The 19,683-nt window shown below is 36.5% G+C and overlaps 1 protein-coding gene across 1 annotated transcript in view; it reads left to right on the plus strand.

The window, feature by feature from the left end:
• Nucleotides 1-19,683, plus strand: part of LOC148945810 (transducin beta-like protein 2) — a 208,088-nt gene that overhangs the window by 124,613 nt on the left and 63,792 nt on the right. The window contains exon 4 of the mRNA XM_089098105.1: nt 11,912-12,098. Within this exon, the coding sequence (XP_088954231.1) occupies nt 11,912-12,098 (187 nt within the window). The remainder of the gene's footprint in view (nt 1-11,911; nt 12,099-19,683) is intronic.

Genomic DNA, 19,683 nt, shown 5'->3' on the forward strand with positions numbered 1-19,683 from the left:
GTGTGTGTGTTTGTGTGTGTGTGTGTGTGTGTGTGTGTGTGTGTGTGTTTTGGTGCTTGTGGTTGGTAGGGCTTGTGTTGGTTTTTGATGATGTGTATGTGTATGTAAGTTTTTGTGTGTATATGTAAGTTTTTGTGTGTGTGTGTAAGTTTTTGTGCGTGTGTGTAAGTTTTTGTGTGCATGTAAGTTTTTATCTGCATGTAAGTTTTCGTGTGCATATGTAGGTTTTTGTGTGTGTGTGTGTGTGTGTGTGTGTGTGTGTGTGTGTGTGTGTGTGTGTGTATTTTTGTGTGAGTGTCTATTTGTTGGCGTGTTTGTGTGTTTATGTTTTTGTGTGTGTGTGTAATTGTTCGTGTGTGTGTGTGTGTGTATGTTTTTTTGTGTGTGTGTGTGTGTGTATTTTTTTGTGTGTGTGTATGTTTTGGCGTGTGTGTGTATGTGTTTGTGTGTGTGTGTGTAAGTTTTTGTGTGTGTGTGTCAGATTTTGTGCGTGTGTGTCTGTTTTTGTGTGTGTGTGTAAGTTTTTGTGTGTCTAAGCTATTGTGTGTGGATATAAGTTTTTTGTGTGTTTGTGTAAGTTTGTGTGTGTGTGTGTGTGTGTGTGTGTGTTTGTTTTTTTTTGTTTGTGTGTGTGTTTTTTTTTTGGTTGTTTTTGTGTTTGTTTGTGTGTGTGTGTTTTTGTTTGTGTGTAAGTTTTTGTGTGTGTGTAAGTTTTGGCGTGTGTTTGTTATTTTTCGTGTGTGTATGTTTTAGTTTTGTGTGTGTGTGTGTGTGTAAGTTTTTGTGCGTGTGTGTTTGTGAGTTTTTGTGTTAATTTGTAAGTTTTTGTGTATTTGTGTTTGTGTGTGTAATTTTTTGTGTGTGTGTAAGTTTTCGGGTTTGTGTGTGTTTGTTTTCGTGTGTGTGTGTGTGTGTTAGTTGTGTGTATGTGTGTGTGTGTTAGTTTTTGTGTGCATGTTTGTTTTTGTGTTCTTTTTAGTTTTGGTGTGCTTGTGTTTGTGTTTTTGTGTGTGTGTGTGTTTAAGTTTGTGTGTATGTGTGTGTGTGTGTGTGTGTGTAAGTTTTGGAGTGTGTTTGTTATTTTTAGTGTGTGTGTGTGTGTTATTTTTCTTTTTATTTTTTTATATTGTTTTTGTTTAATTTTTTTAGTTTTTGTTTATTTTTTCTTGTTTTTATTTTTGATGTTTTTTATTTTGTTTTTTTTTAATTTTTTTTGAGTGTGTGTGTGAGTTTTTTTTGTTCATGTGTAAGTTTTTGTGTGTGTGTGTGTGTGTGTGTGTAAGTTTTTGGCGTATGTGTGTGAGTTTTCGTGTGTTTGTGTGTGTAAGTTTTGTGTGTGTGTGTGTGTGTAAGTTTTTGTGTGCATTTAAGTTTTTGTGTGCATGTAAGTTTTCGTGTGCATGTGTAAGTTTTTGTGTGCTTCCCAAATCATAATTTTCTGAAAGGACACACCTATGAAAGGCTAAGAAATCTAGCTTAGAAAAGTCAAAAATAGCAAATTAACCATCCCAAATCATAGGTTTCAGTCAACACACACCTACGAATGGCTATGAAATCCTGCTCAGAAAAGTCAAAAAATATCAACCCACACACCCCCAAATCATAGGTTTCAGACATCACACACCTACGAAAGACTAAGAAATCCGGTTATGAAAAGTCAGAAATAGCAAATTACATATCCCAAATCATAGGTTTCAGACAACACTCACCTATGAACGGCTAAGAAACCTAGGTCAGAAAAGTCAAAAATAGCAAACTAGTCATCCCAAACTATGTTTCAGACAACAAACACCTATGAAAGGCTAAGAAATCCAGCTCAGAAAAGTCAAAAGTAGCAATCCACCCACCCCAAATCATAGGTTTCAGACACTACACACCTATGAAAGACTAAGAAATCCAACTCAGAAAAGCCTGAAATAGCAACCCACACATCCCAAATCATAGGTTTCAGAAAAGTCAAAAATAGCGAACTATTCATCCCAAACTATTGGTTTCAGACAACATTCACCTACGAAATACTAGAAAACCTTAGCTCAGAAAAGCCTGAAATAGCAAACTATACATCCCAAATCATAATTTTCTGACAACGCATACCTATGAAAGGCTAAGAAATCCAGCTCAGAAAAGTCGAAAATAGCAAACTACACATCCCAAATCATAGGTTTCAGACACCACACACCTATGAAAGACTAAGAAATCCAACTCAGAAAAGTCAAAAATAGCAAACTACATATCCCAAATCATAAGTTTCACTCAACACACACCAACGAAAGGCTAAGAAACCTAGCTCATAAAAGCCTGAAATAGCAAACTACTCATCCCAAACTATTGGTTTCAGACAACATTCACCTAGGAAATACTAGGAAACCTTAGCTCAGAAAAGCCTGAAGTAGCAAACTACACATCCCAAATCATAGGTTTCAGACAACACACATCAACGAAAGACGGGTGCTCGGGGAGAGCCTTTGTGGGTCTGTGGGTCCCTTGAGGGTCGGTGGTCCGTTGGGAGCTCGGGGGGACCGTGGGGGACGGGGGGGTGGGCTTGGGGGGGGGGGGGGGGGCATGGGGGGGTCGGGGTGGCCCTGGGGGGGACCGGGAGGGCCGGTGGGGGCCGGGGGGACATTTGGGGACCGGTGGAGGGCCTTTGGGACCCCGTTGGTCCTTTGGGAGCGCGATGTGCCTTTGGGGGGCCCGGGGATGGCATTTGGGGGTCTGGATGGGTCTTTGGGGCGCCGGTGGCCCTTTGGGAGCTTGGGGGGGCCTTTGAGTGTCCGGGGGGGGGGCAGTTGGGGGCCTGGGGGACATTTGGGGACCGGTGGAGGGCCTTTGGGAGCTTGGGGGGCCTTTGAGGACCGGGGGCTTCCTTCGGGGTTGGGGTAGGAGGATTGGAACCCTTTGGGGTTGGGTTAGAGGACCTCACAACACTGTTCAAATGAAACTTGTGTATTATAACGACCACAGAGTTTCACCATTAAATTCTCTTCTAAAATCTCTTCAAAATCTTCTTTTAAAATGTCTCTATCTGTTTCGCCGAAATAGTTCCATAACCTGTCTAAAACGGTTTCGCCCAAATAATCCCTAAACGCAAATTCAGCGTGTTCCTTTGTTATTGGCATCTCTGTGCTAACGCATTTCAAATTAATAGGAAACCTTTTCGCGCGCTAAAACAATTCATCGCTAAGATGTTTCTTGCCTAATTGTTTCCATGTCCTTTGGTTATTAATATCCTTTGGAGTTCGACCAGTAGAACTGTTCCCGAGGCAAAGACATTAATGATTTGGATCTATTCCTGGAGAAATGTTTCTAGGCGAAAATTTTTAAAGTCTGACAGATGATGTCATTGATTGATTGATCTGTCAAGAGTTCACAGGTCCGACTCGTGACTACACCACGTGGTTTATTGTTTTCCAAGTGAGAAAGTTCCTGTTTTTCCAAGTGAGAAAATTCCTGTTTTTTCATTCTCACTGAGAAAACCATATAACAGACATAAATTGCTGTTGACATCCATAAATGTGACATAGTTCCTGTTTTTCAAATTCTCACTGACAAAAACCATAAAACATCCATAATTTTATGTTGACATCCGAGAAAAACATCAAATAAATCGAACAACACACATATCCATCCATGAAAACAACCATAAATGTGACAAAATTCATGTTTTTTCAAGTGATAAAATTCATGTTTTTTCATTCTCACTGAGAAAACCATAAACCACGTGGTGTAGTCACGACTGGTGACTACATCAAATAAATCGAACAACACACATAACCATCCATGAAAACAGACATAAATGTGAGAAAGTTCATGTTTTTCAAATTCTCACTGACAAAAACCATAAAACATCCATAATTTGAAGTTGACATTCGAGAAAAACATCAAATAAATCGAACAACACATAACCATCCATGAAAACAACCATAAATGTGACAAAATTCCTGTTTTTCCAAGTGAGAAAATTCCTGTTTTTTCATTCTCACTGAGAAAACCATAAACCACGTGGTCATGTCACGAGTATAAGATAGCTCTCTACTTACAGCGAAGAATGACTCCGAGCTTTTTTTGTGCAGGAGGCTCTCCCCCGATGAAGGTGGTTATTCCAAGACAGATCGGTGGAGAAATGAATCCACAGTAGACGAAGCTCGTCGACTCTCTTTACAGTTTCATTTTTTAAAATGAAACTGGGGTGTTCGCGTGGCACCTTTTATAGAGTAATAAGAATCTCCTTTGTTTTCGATGAGAGAGAGAGAGAGAGAGAGAGAGAGAGAGAGAGAGAGAAGGATTTATTGAAAAAAAACATAAACAAAAAATTATAGATACTTCCCCTAAAAAGCGAAGCTTGTCCGTGGGTGAGGTAGAGAAAACAAAATCCTTAAAACAAAAAGAACACTTGGCAACCAACACCAATAATACCACCACACTAAACAATAAATACAAAATAATCAAAACACGAAAAAAATAATTTTTATTTTACTATCTATGCTTTTGAGGGATTTGGGACCAATTTCATTAAGAGGACCCCCCCCCTCCCTACCTTCTCCTGTGGTGATTAATGTCTGTATAGAATATTGGAAGATTTGTGACTTCAGGTTTATTTTTGTATCTCCCTGAGGAGACGTTTTCTCACTTATTTCTCCTACTGTAGGAGTGCCACTGTCTCCATAAAAAAAGCTATAGTTGAATATTATTTGTGAATTCTCGCGCTCATTATCTGATTTTTAAAGCTTCTGTTTGGAAAGAAAATGCTTTGTAATTGACTTTAAATGTATTTTCGAGAAAAAGCTGATTAGCTTTTTTTCCGTCAATAATTAGAGATTTGTACCCTTTTTCATTCTTTTGGAAGCTGGATGAAAGAAGGTTTTTACAGCGAAGAATGACTCCGAGCTTTTTTTGTGCAGGAGGCTCTCGCCCGATGAAGGTGGTTATTCCAAGAGAGATTGGTGGAGAAATGAATCCCCAGTGGACGAAGCTCTTCGACTCTCTTTACAGTTTCATTTTTGAAAATGAAACTAGGGTATCCACGTGGCACCTTTGATCGGGTAATACGAAGCTCCTTTGTTTTCGATGAGAGAGAGAGAGAGAGAGAGAGAGAGAGAGAGAGAGAGAGAGAGAGAGAAGGATTTATTGAAAAAAAACATAGAAACAAAAAATTATTGCTACTTCCCCTAAAAAGCGAAGCTTGTCCGTGGGTGAGGTAGAAAAAACAAAATTTTTAAAACGAAAAGAATACTTGGTAACCGACGCCACTAATACCACCACACTAGAAAATAAATCCAAAATAATATCATATATTATACTTTTCTTCCGGGAACATCATATCAACAAAACAACACAATAAATAAATCAATCAAGCAAAACTCATATTCAGCAAAAAGCTGTTCCTTAATGGTTTTTCTAAATGTGTTGGGGTCTCCAATAGTATTAGTATCACTATTTAAACTATTCTATTTCCGCGTACCTCTATAAAAAACAGAAAAACATGAACGGGAAGATATACCTTTTGGTACATAAAAGTCCGCACTACCCCTTGTATCGTGAGAATGAACACTAGACCTAATGGACAATAAATCACCAAAACAACGAGACTGAATATCCTGGTGTAGTCCAAAAATGAACCACAATATGTAGAATTCACGAAGGCCTGCAGCCGGCAAAATTTTTAAAGTTGGGTAAATTTCTAAAACAGACTTATGTGGAGATATACCGGCTAAAATTCTTACTGCATGATTTTGTAGAACTCTTATTGGTTTTAGGATAGAATTAAAAGTAGAAATAGTAGCCGAAAAAGTAGAAAAAAGTAGCCAAATACTCGATGTATTAAAGTTGATCATCCATGTATCAGATCACTTTTCGATTTTATAAAGATCCATCTGTAGGGAAAGGGAGGCTTGTGTTGGGTATTCGTGTTTTGGGATTGCTGAGTGGGTCGTGACATCGTCGGCAAAGTGCTGCAGAGGGCTTGTAAGGTTGTCTCCCTTGTCATTTATTTATTATAAAATATTAAGACTTTTGGAGAGAGTCTTGGGCCAAAAGACACCCCCTCTCCTGTGTGGAGGAATTTACAAGACTCCTTGATATTATAGACAAGAAATAAAAGTACAAACAATGTTTCTGAAAGCCGATATGGGAAAAACATCAAACATCTTTACATGTTTTCCAGCAAGAAGGAATTTTTAGTTCTAAAATTTTTGAATTCCAGCAATACGAAATTTTTGTTTCTAAAATTTTTGAGGAAACAATTTTTTTGGGTGCTTATAGAGCACAAACCTCGGTGTTTTGTCCCTTAATTGTTGGCCCTGATTAGGAAGGGGTAATAACATTCCAATTAACTTAATCCTAAACGAATAATAAGAAATCATCGAGTTCACATAGTCCTTGGAATATTTTTAGAATTGTTCAGAATCCATGTAAGGACGCCCACAGGGATGGATAGGGGGCGCAGTGTTCTTTGCCAAAGAATACCACAAATTTATACAAAACGTAAAAATTGTAAAATTCAAAATAACTGTAGTAATTGTCTAGGAAGGGCAGTGGCGGATCCAGGGGGGGGGGCGAGGAGGCGCGCACCCCCCTAACATAGTCTAAAGTAGTGTAATTTACTTAATTAATGCAAGTTTGCGCTAATTAAACTTGTTGCTAATGCAAGTTTATCGGATCAACCTATTTTGCATCCCCCCACCCCCCGAAAAAAATCCTGGATCCGCCCGGGGGAAAAAACACTTAATTTTTCCAGAAGCAATCCTCGGTCCATGGGTTCATATAAAGGAGTTTACCCTTCCTTCCAAATAAGCAAGGCTCTGCAAAAGGTTACAAGGAGTATAATATTTATAGAAGCAGTCCTCAGTCCATGGATTCATATAAAATAATATACCGCTTCTTTCCAAATAAGTAAAACTACCTGCTGAGGAGGAGACGGTACTGGTGTATTATAGCAAAACCACTCAAAAAGTGAAGTTAGGTTAATCTTAATGAAATATACCAAAATATGATGAAAGTATAATGCTTTATTAACAAAATTATGGAAATTACAGAAGAAAATTATGGAAAGCAGGTCGTCCATAACGTATTATATTAAATACCTAACCCAATAACCTCTATATATTAAATATTTAATAAAAGTATACCTATATTGTAGTTTTTCTCAATGAGACTAAGCTAAGTATAACCTACTGCAGACAGACAAACCGGTTTTTCTTAGATCTTACAGATCAAAATTCTTGAGTGGGGTCACTATAATATGTAATTACCAGGAGGCTTGTGCTCCTCCCCCTTAAATGACTAAAATTGAGCAAAAAGAGTAAAGTTCTGTAATGAAGTAAAAGTTTTGGGGAAAAAGAAATATGACGGTGGTGTTTTTCGACGCTTGGCCAGCTTGAAACTACTACTACTGCTACTACTACTACTAACAACTCACCGCAGCACCAAGCCGCCTGAGGCCAACACAGCTGCGCATGCTCCTCCTCTGTCCCAATCTATTCAAAGCCTCTGTTTTTACACCCTCCCAGGAAGTTCCCATTTCCTTTAAATCTTTCTTTATGACGTCCTCCCACCCCAGACGAGGACGACCTGCTTGAAACCCAATAGAAAAGGTTTCTTAGGGTTGTCCCCTCCTCCTGGTGAGGTTTTTCTGGATCCTCTTGCCAGGGTTGCCACCCGGTGAGAAAAAATCGTTAGATTTCAGTGATTTTTTATTGGTTATTTAGTGATTTTCTTCCATGATCTAGTGTTTTATGGGCTAATTTAGGGCTTTATTAGTTTAGGCAATATAGAAGATCACTATAAATATTGATAAATCACTGGGGGTGGCAACTCTGCCATACATATATTCAATACTAGATAAGTGTTCTGGCAAGGTAATGTCGTGTACGGAATTATCTAAATCCTGAACATGAATGTTTTCCCCACCCTTGGAATGTTTCACATTTTCCACCACACATACCCTATGTTTTTGTATATTTCGTCTCTCTCTTCTGCGCTTATCCCAAAATGGTTCCCCCTTCCATGAAATAAGTTGTGGCGCACGCGTCTGCTGTTATAGTTAATTTTGCCTATAATGTACAACATAGTCAAACAATTTAAAGGTCAAGTATTTAGAAGCGTATCCTAATATTTTTGTATATTTCAACAAAAAGAAAACAAACAAAAACGATGAAAGCAACTTAATAAAACAATCACAAGCCCCCCGCAAAGGCTATCCTACTATAAATATTTGGAGGATACAGTATTAAAGTTGAGCAAATCCAGTAACTGTCGAGACTTGGGCTAAAGAACTTAAGCAACTAAATCTGAAACCTTATTTTAGCTTCTGGGATAACAATAATCAAGAATAGGTTTGAAAATTAATGTCAAGAATACTAAATCTCTAAGACAAGGAATAAGTGAAGGTGAAGAGATGATGTTGGGTAACAAGAAGATCGATCAAGTGAACAGCCTCACTTGCCTGGGTAGTATTTTCAGTAAAGACGGTGCAGTGAAGATCTTAAAAGTAGAATAGCCAAGGCCCAGGATGTTTTTTCACAAGTGAAAAAAGTTTGGAAGAATAGGAAGATGAGTTTTCGACCCGAGGGTCGAGGCCCATATTCGAAGCTGCAATGATGACAGTGCTCAAATATGGTTCTGAGTCGTGGGCGCTCCGAAAAACGGAAGAGGAGTTTCTAGATGTTTTCCAGAGAAATTGCCTACGGATTGTTTTGTGTACCCGACTGACTAACCGTATTTCAAATAGTAAGCTGTACAAAAAATTTGCTGCAATCGCACTTTCTTGGGCTATAGTGAGAGAAAGGATAAGATGGCTAAGACATGTTCTGCGTATGAAGAATAAGCAAATTGGCAAAGACTGTCTGCCAATCCTCTAGGACCAAAGGAAAAACAGGCCGTCCCCGAATGGTGTGGAAGGATGTCGTAATGAAAGATTTAAGGGAAATGAGAAATTCTTGGGAGGGTTTAAAAAGATAAGCTTTAAATAGATTGGGATGCAGGAGGAGTATGTGTAGCTGTAGTGGCCTCAGGGGGCTTGGTGCTGAAATGAGTTGACAGTAGTAGCAGTTCTATGTCATGACCATTACAATGAAAGGTATAATAATAATAATAATTTATTTTTAACCCGCTAAGGTAACAAAAGCGGAGTATAAAAGAAAAGAAAAAATACATACAAATCGACTAAATACACAGTAAAGACACTAAATCAATGAAGGAGGCGTACAAACCCATGATGAGCTGGGAGAGCCTTCACTGTCTGGGGGAGTTTGTCAGCAAGCTCAACTAGCATTTCAATTATATCTGGAAGCCCAAAAACTGAGACAAGGTTACGGTTCCGGTACCACGGAGGCAAATACAGTAGAAAACGCGAGAACCGAAAATAATAAGAACGTAATGACCGGGTATTTTTTCGCCCAAGAATGGGATAAACACCAGAAAGGAACAAAATTGAATGATCAGTAAAAACAGAATACAATTTAGCAAGGGTCTTCCTACTGTATTTCCCCCGATTGGCAACAATTTTGGAGTAAGATACTTGGATCTTTTTCTTACAATTCGCCACGGCATGTTCTCGGAGAGATTTAAGATTTTTAGCAATCTTTATACCCAACCACCGAAAAGAAGAGACACATGGGACAGAAAAAGAAGCGCAATCTAAAGGCGAGTTACAATTACTGTTAAACGAAAGATATTCACATTTAGAAAAATTCAGTGATAGACCAATCTTACTAAGGTGTGTTGCAACTGTAGATACAGAAACAGAAAGACCTTTTCTAGTCCTACTAATTAGAAGTATATCATCAGCATACGCTATGTAAGAAAGATTAATCGCCTGAAAAATACAAGTGGTTGGGATAGAAGATAAAACAGAAGAAATGCAAAGTTTAAAGATAGAAGGGGAAAGGACAGCACCTTGTCTGACACCACGCCGAACCGGAATTTTAGAATCGGAAATAACCCCTTCAGCTTTTATTCGTAGAAAAGAATTGGCATACCAATAACGAAGGAGAGAAACCAGAGAAAGATTAATGCCATGACTAAAAAGGGAAAACAGAGCTTGTGAGTGGACGACGCTGTCAAAAGCCTTGGAAAGGTCCAAGGCGCAAAGATGGAGTTCATATCCCTTTTTAGTCGCATCGATAAGAAGATTAATTAGAACTCGATGGGCTTGCTGGCACCCCACCCCAGACGAAAAACCAAGCTGATTTTCGCCAAAATGTGCACTCGATATGGACGGAAGAAGAACATATTCAAAAACTTTACTAAGATTGCATGACACAGTTATTGGCCGATACGACGAGCAATCGCTAGGAGGTTTCCTCTTTTAAGAATTGATGTTACAGACCCACATAGGAAGCTATCCGGTACCGCAGACGCACACAAGCACATTTGGAAAAGCAACTGCAGGTGTTGAAAAAGAAGTGGGCAATCAACTTTTAAATGGTTGGCAGAAATGCCATCACAATCGAGGGAATTTGATTTCAACCTTTTTACTGCCTGCTGAACCACAGAGAGCTCGACAGGCAAAATCTGAGTTTGGCTCAGCGATACGGGAAGTGCGGCAATGAGAAGTTTCGAAAAAACCGAATGGACATGATAATTCACTGAACTAAAAACTTTACTGTAATAACTATGCCATGCACCAGCACTAATCGGGCTTGTAGCAAAAGAATCATCAAGTTTTTCAGAATTAATTACCTTTTGCCAATCAGATTTACTTAACGGGAAATTCGATATTTTTGATTTAGTCGAGCGCAGGTAATTTTTATATTCTAATTTTGTCTTTTGCTTTATTTGATGAATAACCCCTTCAGACGGACGACCACAAGAAACCCAGATCCGCAACCAAAACTTTGCTTTATTTTTAATCGATTTCAATTCAGGATCCCACGACCACTCCGGTTTACGCGTGTTTCGCCTGACTCACTCCTGTGGTACAGCGGTCAATTCAGCTGTTTTAAGGCAAGATACTAATTTTAGATAATAATCATTTAGAGTATTTTTATCATTTGAAGACTTACAACTAAGCTGTAGAAGGTGGAAAGGAACTTGAATTGTAGCAAGTAGCATAGCTAGCGTAGAAATATACAGCGATAAATTTATCTTATTCCAATTTCGACGGAAAACCCATCTTCGTCCTGCTTGTAAAGCATTACGATTAGTACAAATCGGTATTTGAAAAACAAACGAAATCGGTAGGTGATCTAAATCGCAATGATCTTCATGAACAATTACAGTAGAAACGGGTAGGCCCGGAGAACAAACAACATGATCAATATTACTTTGACTACCGGAATGATGAAGATAAGAATATATACAAGTTTTTTCAACCAGCTTAAACTGCGGCAGCGAATCAAATATCAAATCCGAGCGAATATTCGATGACAGCAGGTCAGCGTTAAAGTCTCCAGCGATCAAAAAACGATAACCTTGATTTGAGACGGATTCCAAAAGTTTCTGTAATACACTGCAAGTCTTAGCGAATCTGTTAAGAGACTGAACCGATTTTCTGTCACAAGGCAAGTAAACATTTACGATCACTAAATCGTTAATCCGCACGGCCAAAATATCAGTCTTGCTATGTTTGGGATATGTTCGTTACTTCAAAAAAAAAAAAAAAAAAAAAAAAAGGTCCACTTTGATTCCGAACTGCCTCTATATTTTTTATTTCTGTTTCCTTTTTGGAATATTTTATTCTCCGAAGGAATTTTAGAAATGCGACACCTCTGTGGCTCGATATTCATTCCTAGACTAAACAAAATATTCCTTTTCAAATATCATTTTTGCGTAATCTAAGAGAAATAAATTTTATTGTTTGTGGTTTTGTGAATTATATGTAAAAGCTATAGGGTGTCTGAATTGAATAGTTTTATTTATAGCATAGCATTATTTACCTAATTTGTCTTGGTTATCCTTGAATTTGGTTTTTCAGCATCATACTCTTGACCTAGTGGGCTTTGGCATCGCTGCAAATGGAAAGTTTATCATGTCTTGTGATTCAGAAGGAGATCTAGTTTTATGGAGCTTAAAGGGAGCCATACTCCATCAGCTTCATACCAAGCTATCTCCTGCGTATTGTGCCAAAATTTCACCAGATGGGAAGCTAGTTGCTATTTCTGGTAAGATTATCCGGTATTTGTATTATATATCCCCTACCGCTCAAGAAGTGAAGTTAGGTCAATCCTAATAAAATATGCCTTATTATTATAAAAATATATTACTTTAGAAACAAATTTGGGCTATATATTTGCACATTAGCCCAAATTATATATTTACTATCTATTCTGTAACTTCTCTTTGACTTTTCTCACGCTAAGTTGAAAGAAACTAGCGAAAGAAACCGGTTTAACGTACGTCAATGAATGAACAAGTTTAACGGTTGGGGGTATATCATACAAATACCGATTTTCCTAACCCTCCTTTGCAATGGTTAAGTTTATGACTTCAAAATTACTGGAGCCTATTCAACCCTGTAAAATTGTGCAAAGACATGGCTGATGATTGAAGGGAGATAGGGTCGGATAAAGGGCGATTGGAGTGGTTGGGTCCAATTAGGTCCCAAATTGGAAAGGCCCCCGCGTTACCATCAAAAGGAAACAAAAAAGATTTTGGAATTTAAAGCAAATTAAGATAATAAGGGACAAATTATGAGTTATTAAAATAATTAAAAATATATTCATTTTAATTTTGCATATGTTTTTATAATATATACTTTAGAAAATAGAAAACTGATACCTGTAAAAGTTCATGTCGATTTTTTGAATTTATTCGGGGTAGTACATTAGAGAGATTTTGCACTGCGTACGTGAAGTCGTGAACTACTTTATGTACGTAAAGTTCTCTGCAGGTATATTTTATTTAAGTATTTAATATATAGACAGGGTCCCCCGATAAATCCAATCGGGCCCCGCACCAATTCAATCCGGCCCTTGGGGGAGACTTACTTGTTCAATTTTTACATTTCCTTATGTTTCAATTCTTTGCGTTTGATGGAAATCGAAAATATTGAAATAACTAAGAAAATCTAAAATAGTTAAAATAAATGCTTATTAGAACCATGGTGATTTGCAGCTAGTTGAAAAAACGAAGCGAAAAGACAAAAGTAGACCTCCGGCAAGGGCCTTGGCAGAGGTCATTGACAACGGCCTCCGACAAACCGTCCTCTGTTCTCAAATACAGAAAGAAACACTTCGAAAGATTTTTTTTTTTTTTTCTTGATTTGAGCACTGTTGACGGCTTGGCGAAGGTCCTTGCCGAAATATTTGTTTTTGTCTTTTCGCTTCGGTTTTCAACTGGCTGAAAGTCACCATGGTTTTTTCGGTTTTTGTTACTTATTTTTATATTTTTCCGTTTTCCACCAATGTCATGTATAGCCAGTGTGATCTTTAAGTGTATTTTCCGGTAAAAATTGTATCTCGGACACGACTTATTCCGGACATCAGTGCGACCTCATCATGGACAATGATAGACTAAGGGCAGTAATAAATGGGAGAAACTGGAGAAAATGGAAATGGGTGAAGGACAATGAAGAAAACGAGATAATTCAAAGCCAGTGAAAATTGCCATTGTAGTCGAGATTAGAGGTTATAATACTGAGGGCTATTTAAACATTTTCCTCTTATTTAAATATTAAAGAAAATGTTTTTCGAAAAGCTATTACTTACCCTTATGCTTTGATATTGCGCCTGCTGGTGGCGATTGTTTTTGGATATTTAGAATATTTGAAATAGTTCTATTATTTAATTCGGTTTTCGCCAACCCTCATTTTCAATCATTTCATTAATACTAAAACACTATTATAAACATAAAACTGGGTATTCGGCCCAAGAAGATTGGCTTGTTATGGGCCAAACAGTACAATAATAAAACACTGAGAGAACCATAAACAACACGCTAAATCACACACATAAACACATAAACACACATAAACATGACACACACATAGACACGCGAAATCACGCTAAATCACACATGTAAAATAAAGATAAAGGAGAATAAACACTAGAATACAGGATACTTGTTAAATATCCCGACCCCATCCTAGATGGGAAGTTAGGTTAATCCTAATGGAATATACCAAAGTATGATGAAAATATAATACTTTAGAAACAAAATAATGGAAACTACAGAAGAAAATTATTGAAAGCAAGCCACCCAGAACGCATTATGTTAAATACCTAACTAAAATACCAATTGTATATATTAAATATTTAATAAAAATATACCTAAATCTTGGTTTTTCTCAATGAAACTAAGCTAATTATAACATACTGCAGACAGACAAATCGGTTTTTCTCAGATCTTACAGATCAAAATGCTTCAATGTTGTCGGGATATTTAACAAGAACCGAATGCAGTAAAAAAAAATAACGAAATAACAGGTAGTATCTATAATAATAGCGATAAACAGAAACCTAGAAAGTAGAGACAACAGGGAAGACCAAGTTGGCATTAAAACATGAAATAAACCTTCGTTAAGGTTTTCATTTTAAAAGAAAAGGAGAGATTTATCAGTTGGGATAGAATTAAAAAAAGAAAAAAAAACAATAGGAAAAGCGAAAATGGGGAAATTAAAAAGAGGGAAAAAATAACTGGATTTGAAAGACCCGCCAAGAAACTGTCATCATGGAGAGAGGTTTCTGCTATATCTTTTTTGTGCACTTTCAAAACAATCTGTAAATCGACACTTTTTGAAAACTATCAAATATTTAAAATGCACAACGAAAAAGAATACCATAGAAGAAAAGCCAAAATAAAAGCTGTATGAGGATTGTGCCTTTAAACCAAGACCAATGGATACAATGAACGATAAAAAGACTACAAACATTAGAAAAAAAAGGAGAAAAATACTGGACTGGAAAGACCCGTCAAGAAACTGCCATCATGGAGAGAGGTTTCTGCTATATATTTTTTTTAGCACTTTCAAAACAATCTGTAAATCGACACTTTTCGAAAACTGTCAAATATTTAAAATGCACAACGAAAAAGAATACCATAGAAGAAAAGCCAAAATAAAAGCTGTATGAGGATTGTGCCTTTAAACCAAGACCAATGGATACACTGAACGATAAAAAGACTGCAAACATTAGAAAAAAGGAGAAAAATTACCGGACTGGAAAGAACCGTCAAGAAACTGCCATCATGGAGAGAGGTTTCTGCTATATCTTTTTTGAGCACTTTCAAAACAATCTGTAAATCGACACTTTTCGAAAACTATCAAATATTTAAAATGCACAACGAAAAAGAACACCATAGAAGAAAACCCAAAATAAAAGCTGTATGAGGATTGTGCCTTTAAACCAAGACCAATGGATACACTGAACGATAAAAAGACTACAAACATTAGAAAAAAAGGAGAAAAATACTGGACTGGAAAGACCCGTCAAGAAACTGCCATCATGGAGAGAGGTTTCTGCTATATGTTTTTTTTGAGCACTTTCAAAACAATCTGTAAATCGACACTTTTCGAAAACTGTCAAATATTTAAAATGCACAACGAAAAAGAATACCAGAGAAGAAAAGCCAAAATAAAAGCTGTATGAGGATTGTGCTTTTAAACCAAGACCAATGGATACACTGAACGATAAAAAGACTGCAAACATTAGAAAAAAGGAGAAAAATTATCGGACTGGAAAGACCCGTCAAGAAACTGACATCATGGAGAGAGGTTTCTGATATATCTTTTTTGAGCACTTTCAAAACAATCTGTAAATCGACACTTTTCGAAAATTATCAAATATTTAAAATGCACAACGAAAAAGAATACCATAGAAGAAAAGCCAAAATAAAAGCTGTATGAGGATTGTGCCTTTAAACCAAGACCAATGGATACACTGAACGATAAAAAGACTACAAACATTAGAAAAAAAGGAGAAAAATTACTGGACTGGAAAGACCCGTCAAGAAACTGACATCATGGAGAGAGGTTTCTGCTATATCTTTTTTGAGCACTTTCAAAACAATCTGTAAATCGACACCTGTCGAAAACTATCAAATATTTAAGACGCACAACGAAAAAGAATACCATAGAAGAAAAGCCAAAATAAAAGCTGTATGAGGATTGTGCCTTTAAACCAAGACCAATGGATACACTGAACGATAAAAAGACTGCAAACATTAGAAAAAAGGAGAAAAATTACTGGACTGGAAAGACCCGTCAAGAAACTGACATCATGGAGAGAGGTTTCTGCTATATCTTTTTTGAGCACTTTCAAAATAATCTGTAAATCGACACTTTTCGAAAATTATCAAATATTTAAGACGCACAACGAAAAAGAATACCATAGAAGAAAAGCCAAAATAAAAGCTGTATGAGGATTGTGCCTTTAAACCAAGACCAATGGATACACTGAACGATAAAAAGACTGCAAACATTAGAAAAAAGGAGAAAAATTACTGGACTGGAAAGACCCGTCAAGAAACTGACATCATGGAGAGAGGTTTCTGCTATATCTTTTTTGAGCACTTTCAAAAAAATCTGTAAATCGACACCTTTCGAAAACTATCAAATATTTAAGACGCACAACGAAAAAGAATACCATAGAAGAAAAGCCAAAATAAAAGCTGTATGAGGATTGTGCCTTTAAACCAAGACCAATGGATACACTGAACGATAAAAAGACTGCAAACATTAGAAAAAAGGAGAAAAATTATCGGACTGGAAAGACCCGTCAAGAAACTGACATCATGGAGAGAGGTTTCTGCTATATCTTTTTTGAGCACTTTCAAAACAATCTGTAAATCGACACTTTTCGAAAATAATCAAATATTTAAGACGCACAACGAAAAAGAATACCATAGAAGAAAAGCCAAAATAAAAGCTGTATGAGGATTGTGCCTTTAAACCAAGACCAATGGATACACTGAACTATAAAAAGACTGCAAACATTACAAAAAAGGAGAAAAATTACTGGACTGGAAAGACCCGTCAAGAAACTGACATCATGGAGAGAGGTTTCTGCTATATCTTTTTTGAGCACTTTCGAAATAATCTGTAAATCGACACATTTCGAAAACTATCAAATATTTAAGACGCACAACGAAAAAGAATACCATAGAAGAAAAGCCAAAATAAAAGCTGTATGAGGATTGTGCCTTTAAACCAAGACCAATGGATACACTGAACGATAAAAAGACTGCAAACATTAGAAAAAAGGAGAAAAATTACTGGACTGGAAAGACCCGTCAAGAAACTGACATCATGGAGAGAGGTTTCTGCTATATCTTTTTTAAGCACTTTCAAAACAATCTGTGAATCAAAACTTTTCGAAAACTATCAAATATTTAAAATGCACAACGAAAAAGAATACCATAGAAGAAAAGCCAAAATAAAAGCTGTATGAGGATTGTGCCTTTAAACCAAGACCAATGGATACACTGAACGATAAAAAGACTACAAACATTAGAAAAAAAGGAGAAAAATTAACCTAGACCAATGGATACACTGAACGATAAAAAGTCTACAAACATTAGAAAAAAAAGGAGAAAAATTACTGGACTGGAAAGACCTGCCGAGAAACTGCCATCATGGAGAGAGGTTTCTGCTATATCTTTTTTGAGCACTTCCAAAACAATCTGTTAATCGACACTTTTCGAAAACTATCAAATATTTAAAATGCACAACGAAAAAGAATACCATAGAAGAAAAGCCAAAATAAAAGCTGTATGAGGGCTGTGCCTTTAAACCAAGACCAATGGATACACTGAACAATAAAAAGACTACAAACATTAGAAAAAAAGGAGAAAAATTACTGGACTGGAAAGACCCGTCAAGAAACTGCTATCATGGAGAGAGGTTTCTGCTATATATTTTTTGAGCAATTTCAAAACAATCTGTAAATTGACACTTTTCGAAAACTATCAAATATTTAAAATGTACAGCGAAAAAGAATACCATAGAAGAAAAGCCAAAATAAAAGCTGTATGAGGATTTTGCCTTTAAACCAAGACCAATGGATACACTGAACGATAAAAAGACTACAAATATTAGAAAAAAAGGAGAAAAATTACTGGACTGGAAAGACCCGCCAAGAAACTGCTATCATGGAGAGAGGTTTCTGCTATATCTTTTTTGAGCACTTTCAAAACATTCTGTAAATTGACACTTTTCGAAAACTATCCAATATTTAAAATGAACAGCGAAAAAGAATACCATAGAAGAAAAGCCAAAATAAAAGCTGTATGAGGATTTTGCCTTTAAACCAAGACCAATGGATACACTGAACGATAAAAAGACTACAAATATTAGAAAAAAAGGAGAAAAATTACTGGACTGGAAAGACCCGCCGAGAAACTGCAATCATGGAGAGAGGTTTCTGCTATATCTTTTTTGAGCACTTTCAAAACAATCTGTAAATCGACACTTTTCGAAAACTGTCAAATATTTAAAATGCACAACGAAAAAGAATACCATAGAAGAAAAGCCAAAATAAAAGCTGTATGAGGATTGTGCCTTTAAACCAAGACCAATGGATACACTGAACGATAAAAAGACTGCAAAAATTAGAAAAAAGGAGAAAAATTACTGGACTGGAAATACCCGTCAAGAAACTGCCATCATGGAGAGAGGTTTCTGCTATATCTTTTTTGAGTACTTTCAAAGCAATCTGTAAATCGACACTTTTCGAAAACTATCAAATATTTAAAATGTACAACGAAAAAGAATACCATAGAAGAAAAGCCAAAATAAAAGCTGTATGAGGATTGTGCCTTTAAACCAAGACCAATGGATACACTGAACGATAAAAAGACTGCAAAAATTAGAAAAAAGGAGAAAAATTACTGGACTGGAAAGACCCGTCAAGAAACTGACATCATGGAGAGAGGTTTCTGCTATATCTTTTTTGAGCACTTTCGAAACAATCTGTAAATTGACACTTCGAAAACTATCAAATATTTAAAATGCACAACGAAAAAGAATACCATAGAAGAAAAGCCAAAATAAAAGCTGTATGAGGATTGTGCCTTTAAACCAAGACCAATGGATAAACTGAACGATAAAAAGACTACAAACATTAGAAAAAAAGGAGAAAAATTACTGGACTGGAAAGACCCGTCAAGAAACTACCATCATGGAGAGAGGTTTCTGCTATATCTTTTTTGAGCACTTTCAAAACAATCTGTAAATCGACACTTTTCAAAAACTATCAAATATTTAAAATGCACAACGAAAAAGAATACCATAGAAGAAAATCCAAAATAAAAGCTGTTTGAGGATTGTGCCTTTAAACCAAGACCAATGGATACATTGAACGATAAAAAGACTACAAACCTTAGAAAAAAGGAGAAAAATTAATGGACTGGAAATACCCGTCAAGAATGTGCCATCATGGAGAGAGGTTTCTGCTATATCTTTTTGAGCACTTTCAAAACAATCTGTGAATCTAAACTTTTCGAAAACTATCAAATATTTAAAATGCACAACGAAAAAGAATATAATAGAAGAAAAGCCAAAATAAAAGCTGTATGAGGATTGTGCCTTTAAACCAAGACTAATGGATATACTGAACGATAAAAAGACTACAAACATTAGAAAAAAAGGTGAAAAATTAACCTAGACCAATGGATACACTGAACGATAAAAATACTACAAACATTAGAAAAAAAGGAGAAAAATTACTGGACTGGAAAGACCTGCCGAGAAACTGCCATCATGGAGAGAGGTTTCTGCTATATCTTTTTTGAGCACTTTCAAAACAATCTGTA

Source organism: Artemia sp. Qi Xiang Cuo, chromosome 12 (genome assembly GCF_049724085.1).
Source record: "Artemia sp. Qi Xiang Cuo chromosome 12, ASM4972408v1, whole genome shotgun sequence".
Taxonomy (NCBI): Eukaryota; Metazoa; Arthropoda; class Branchiopoda; order Anostraca; family Artemiidae; genus Artemia; species Artemia sp. Qi Xiang Cuo.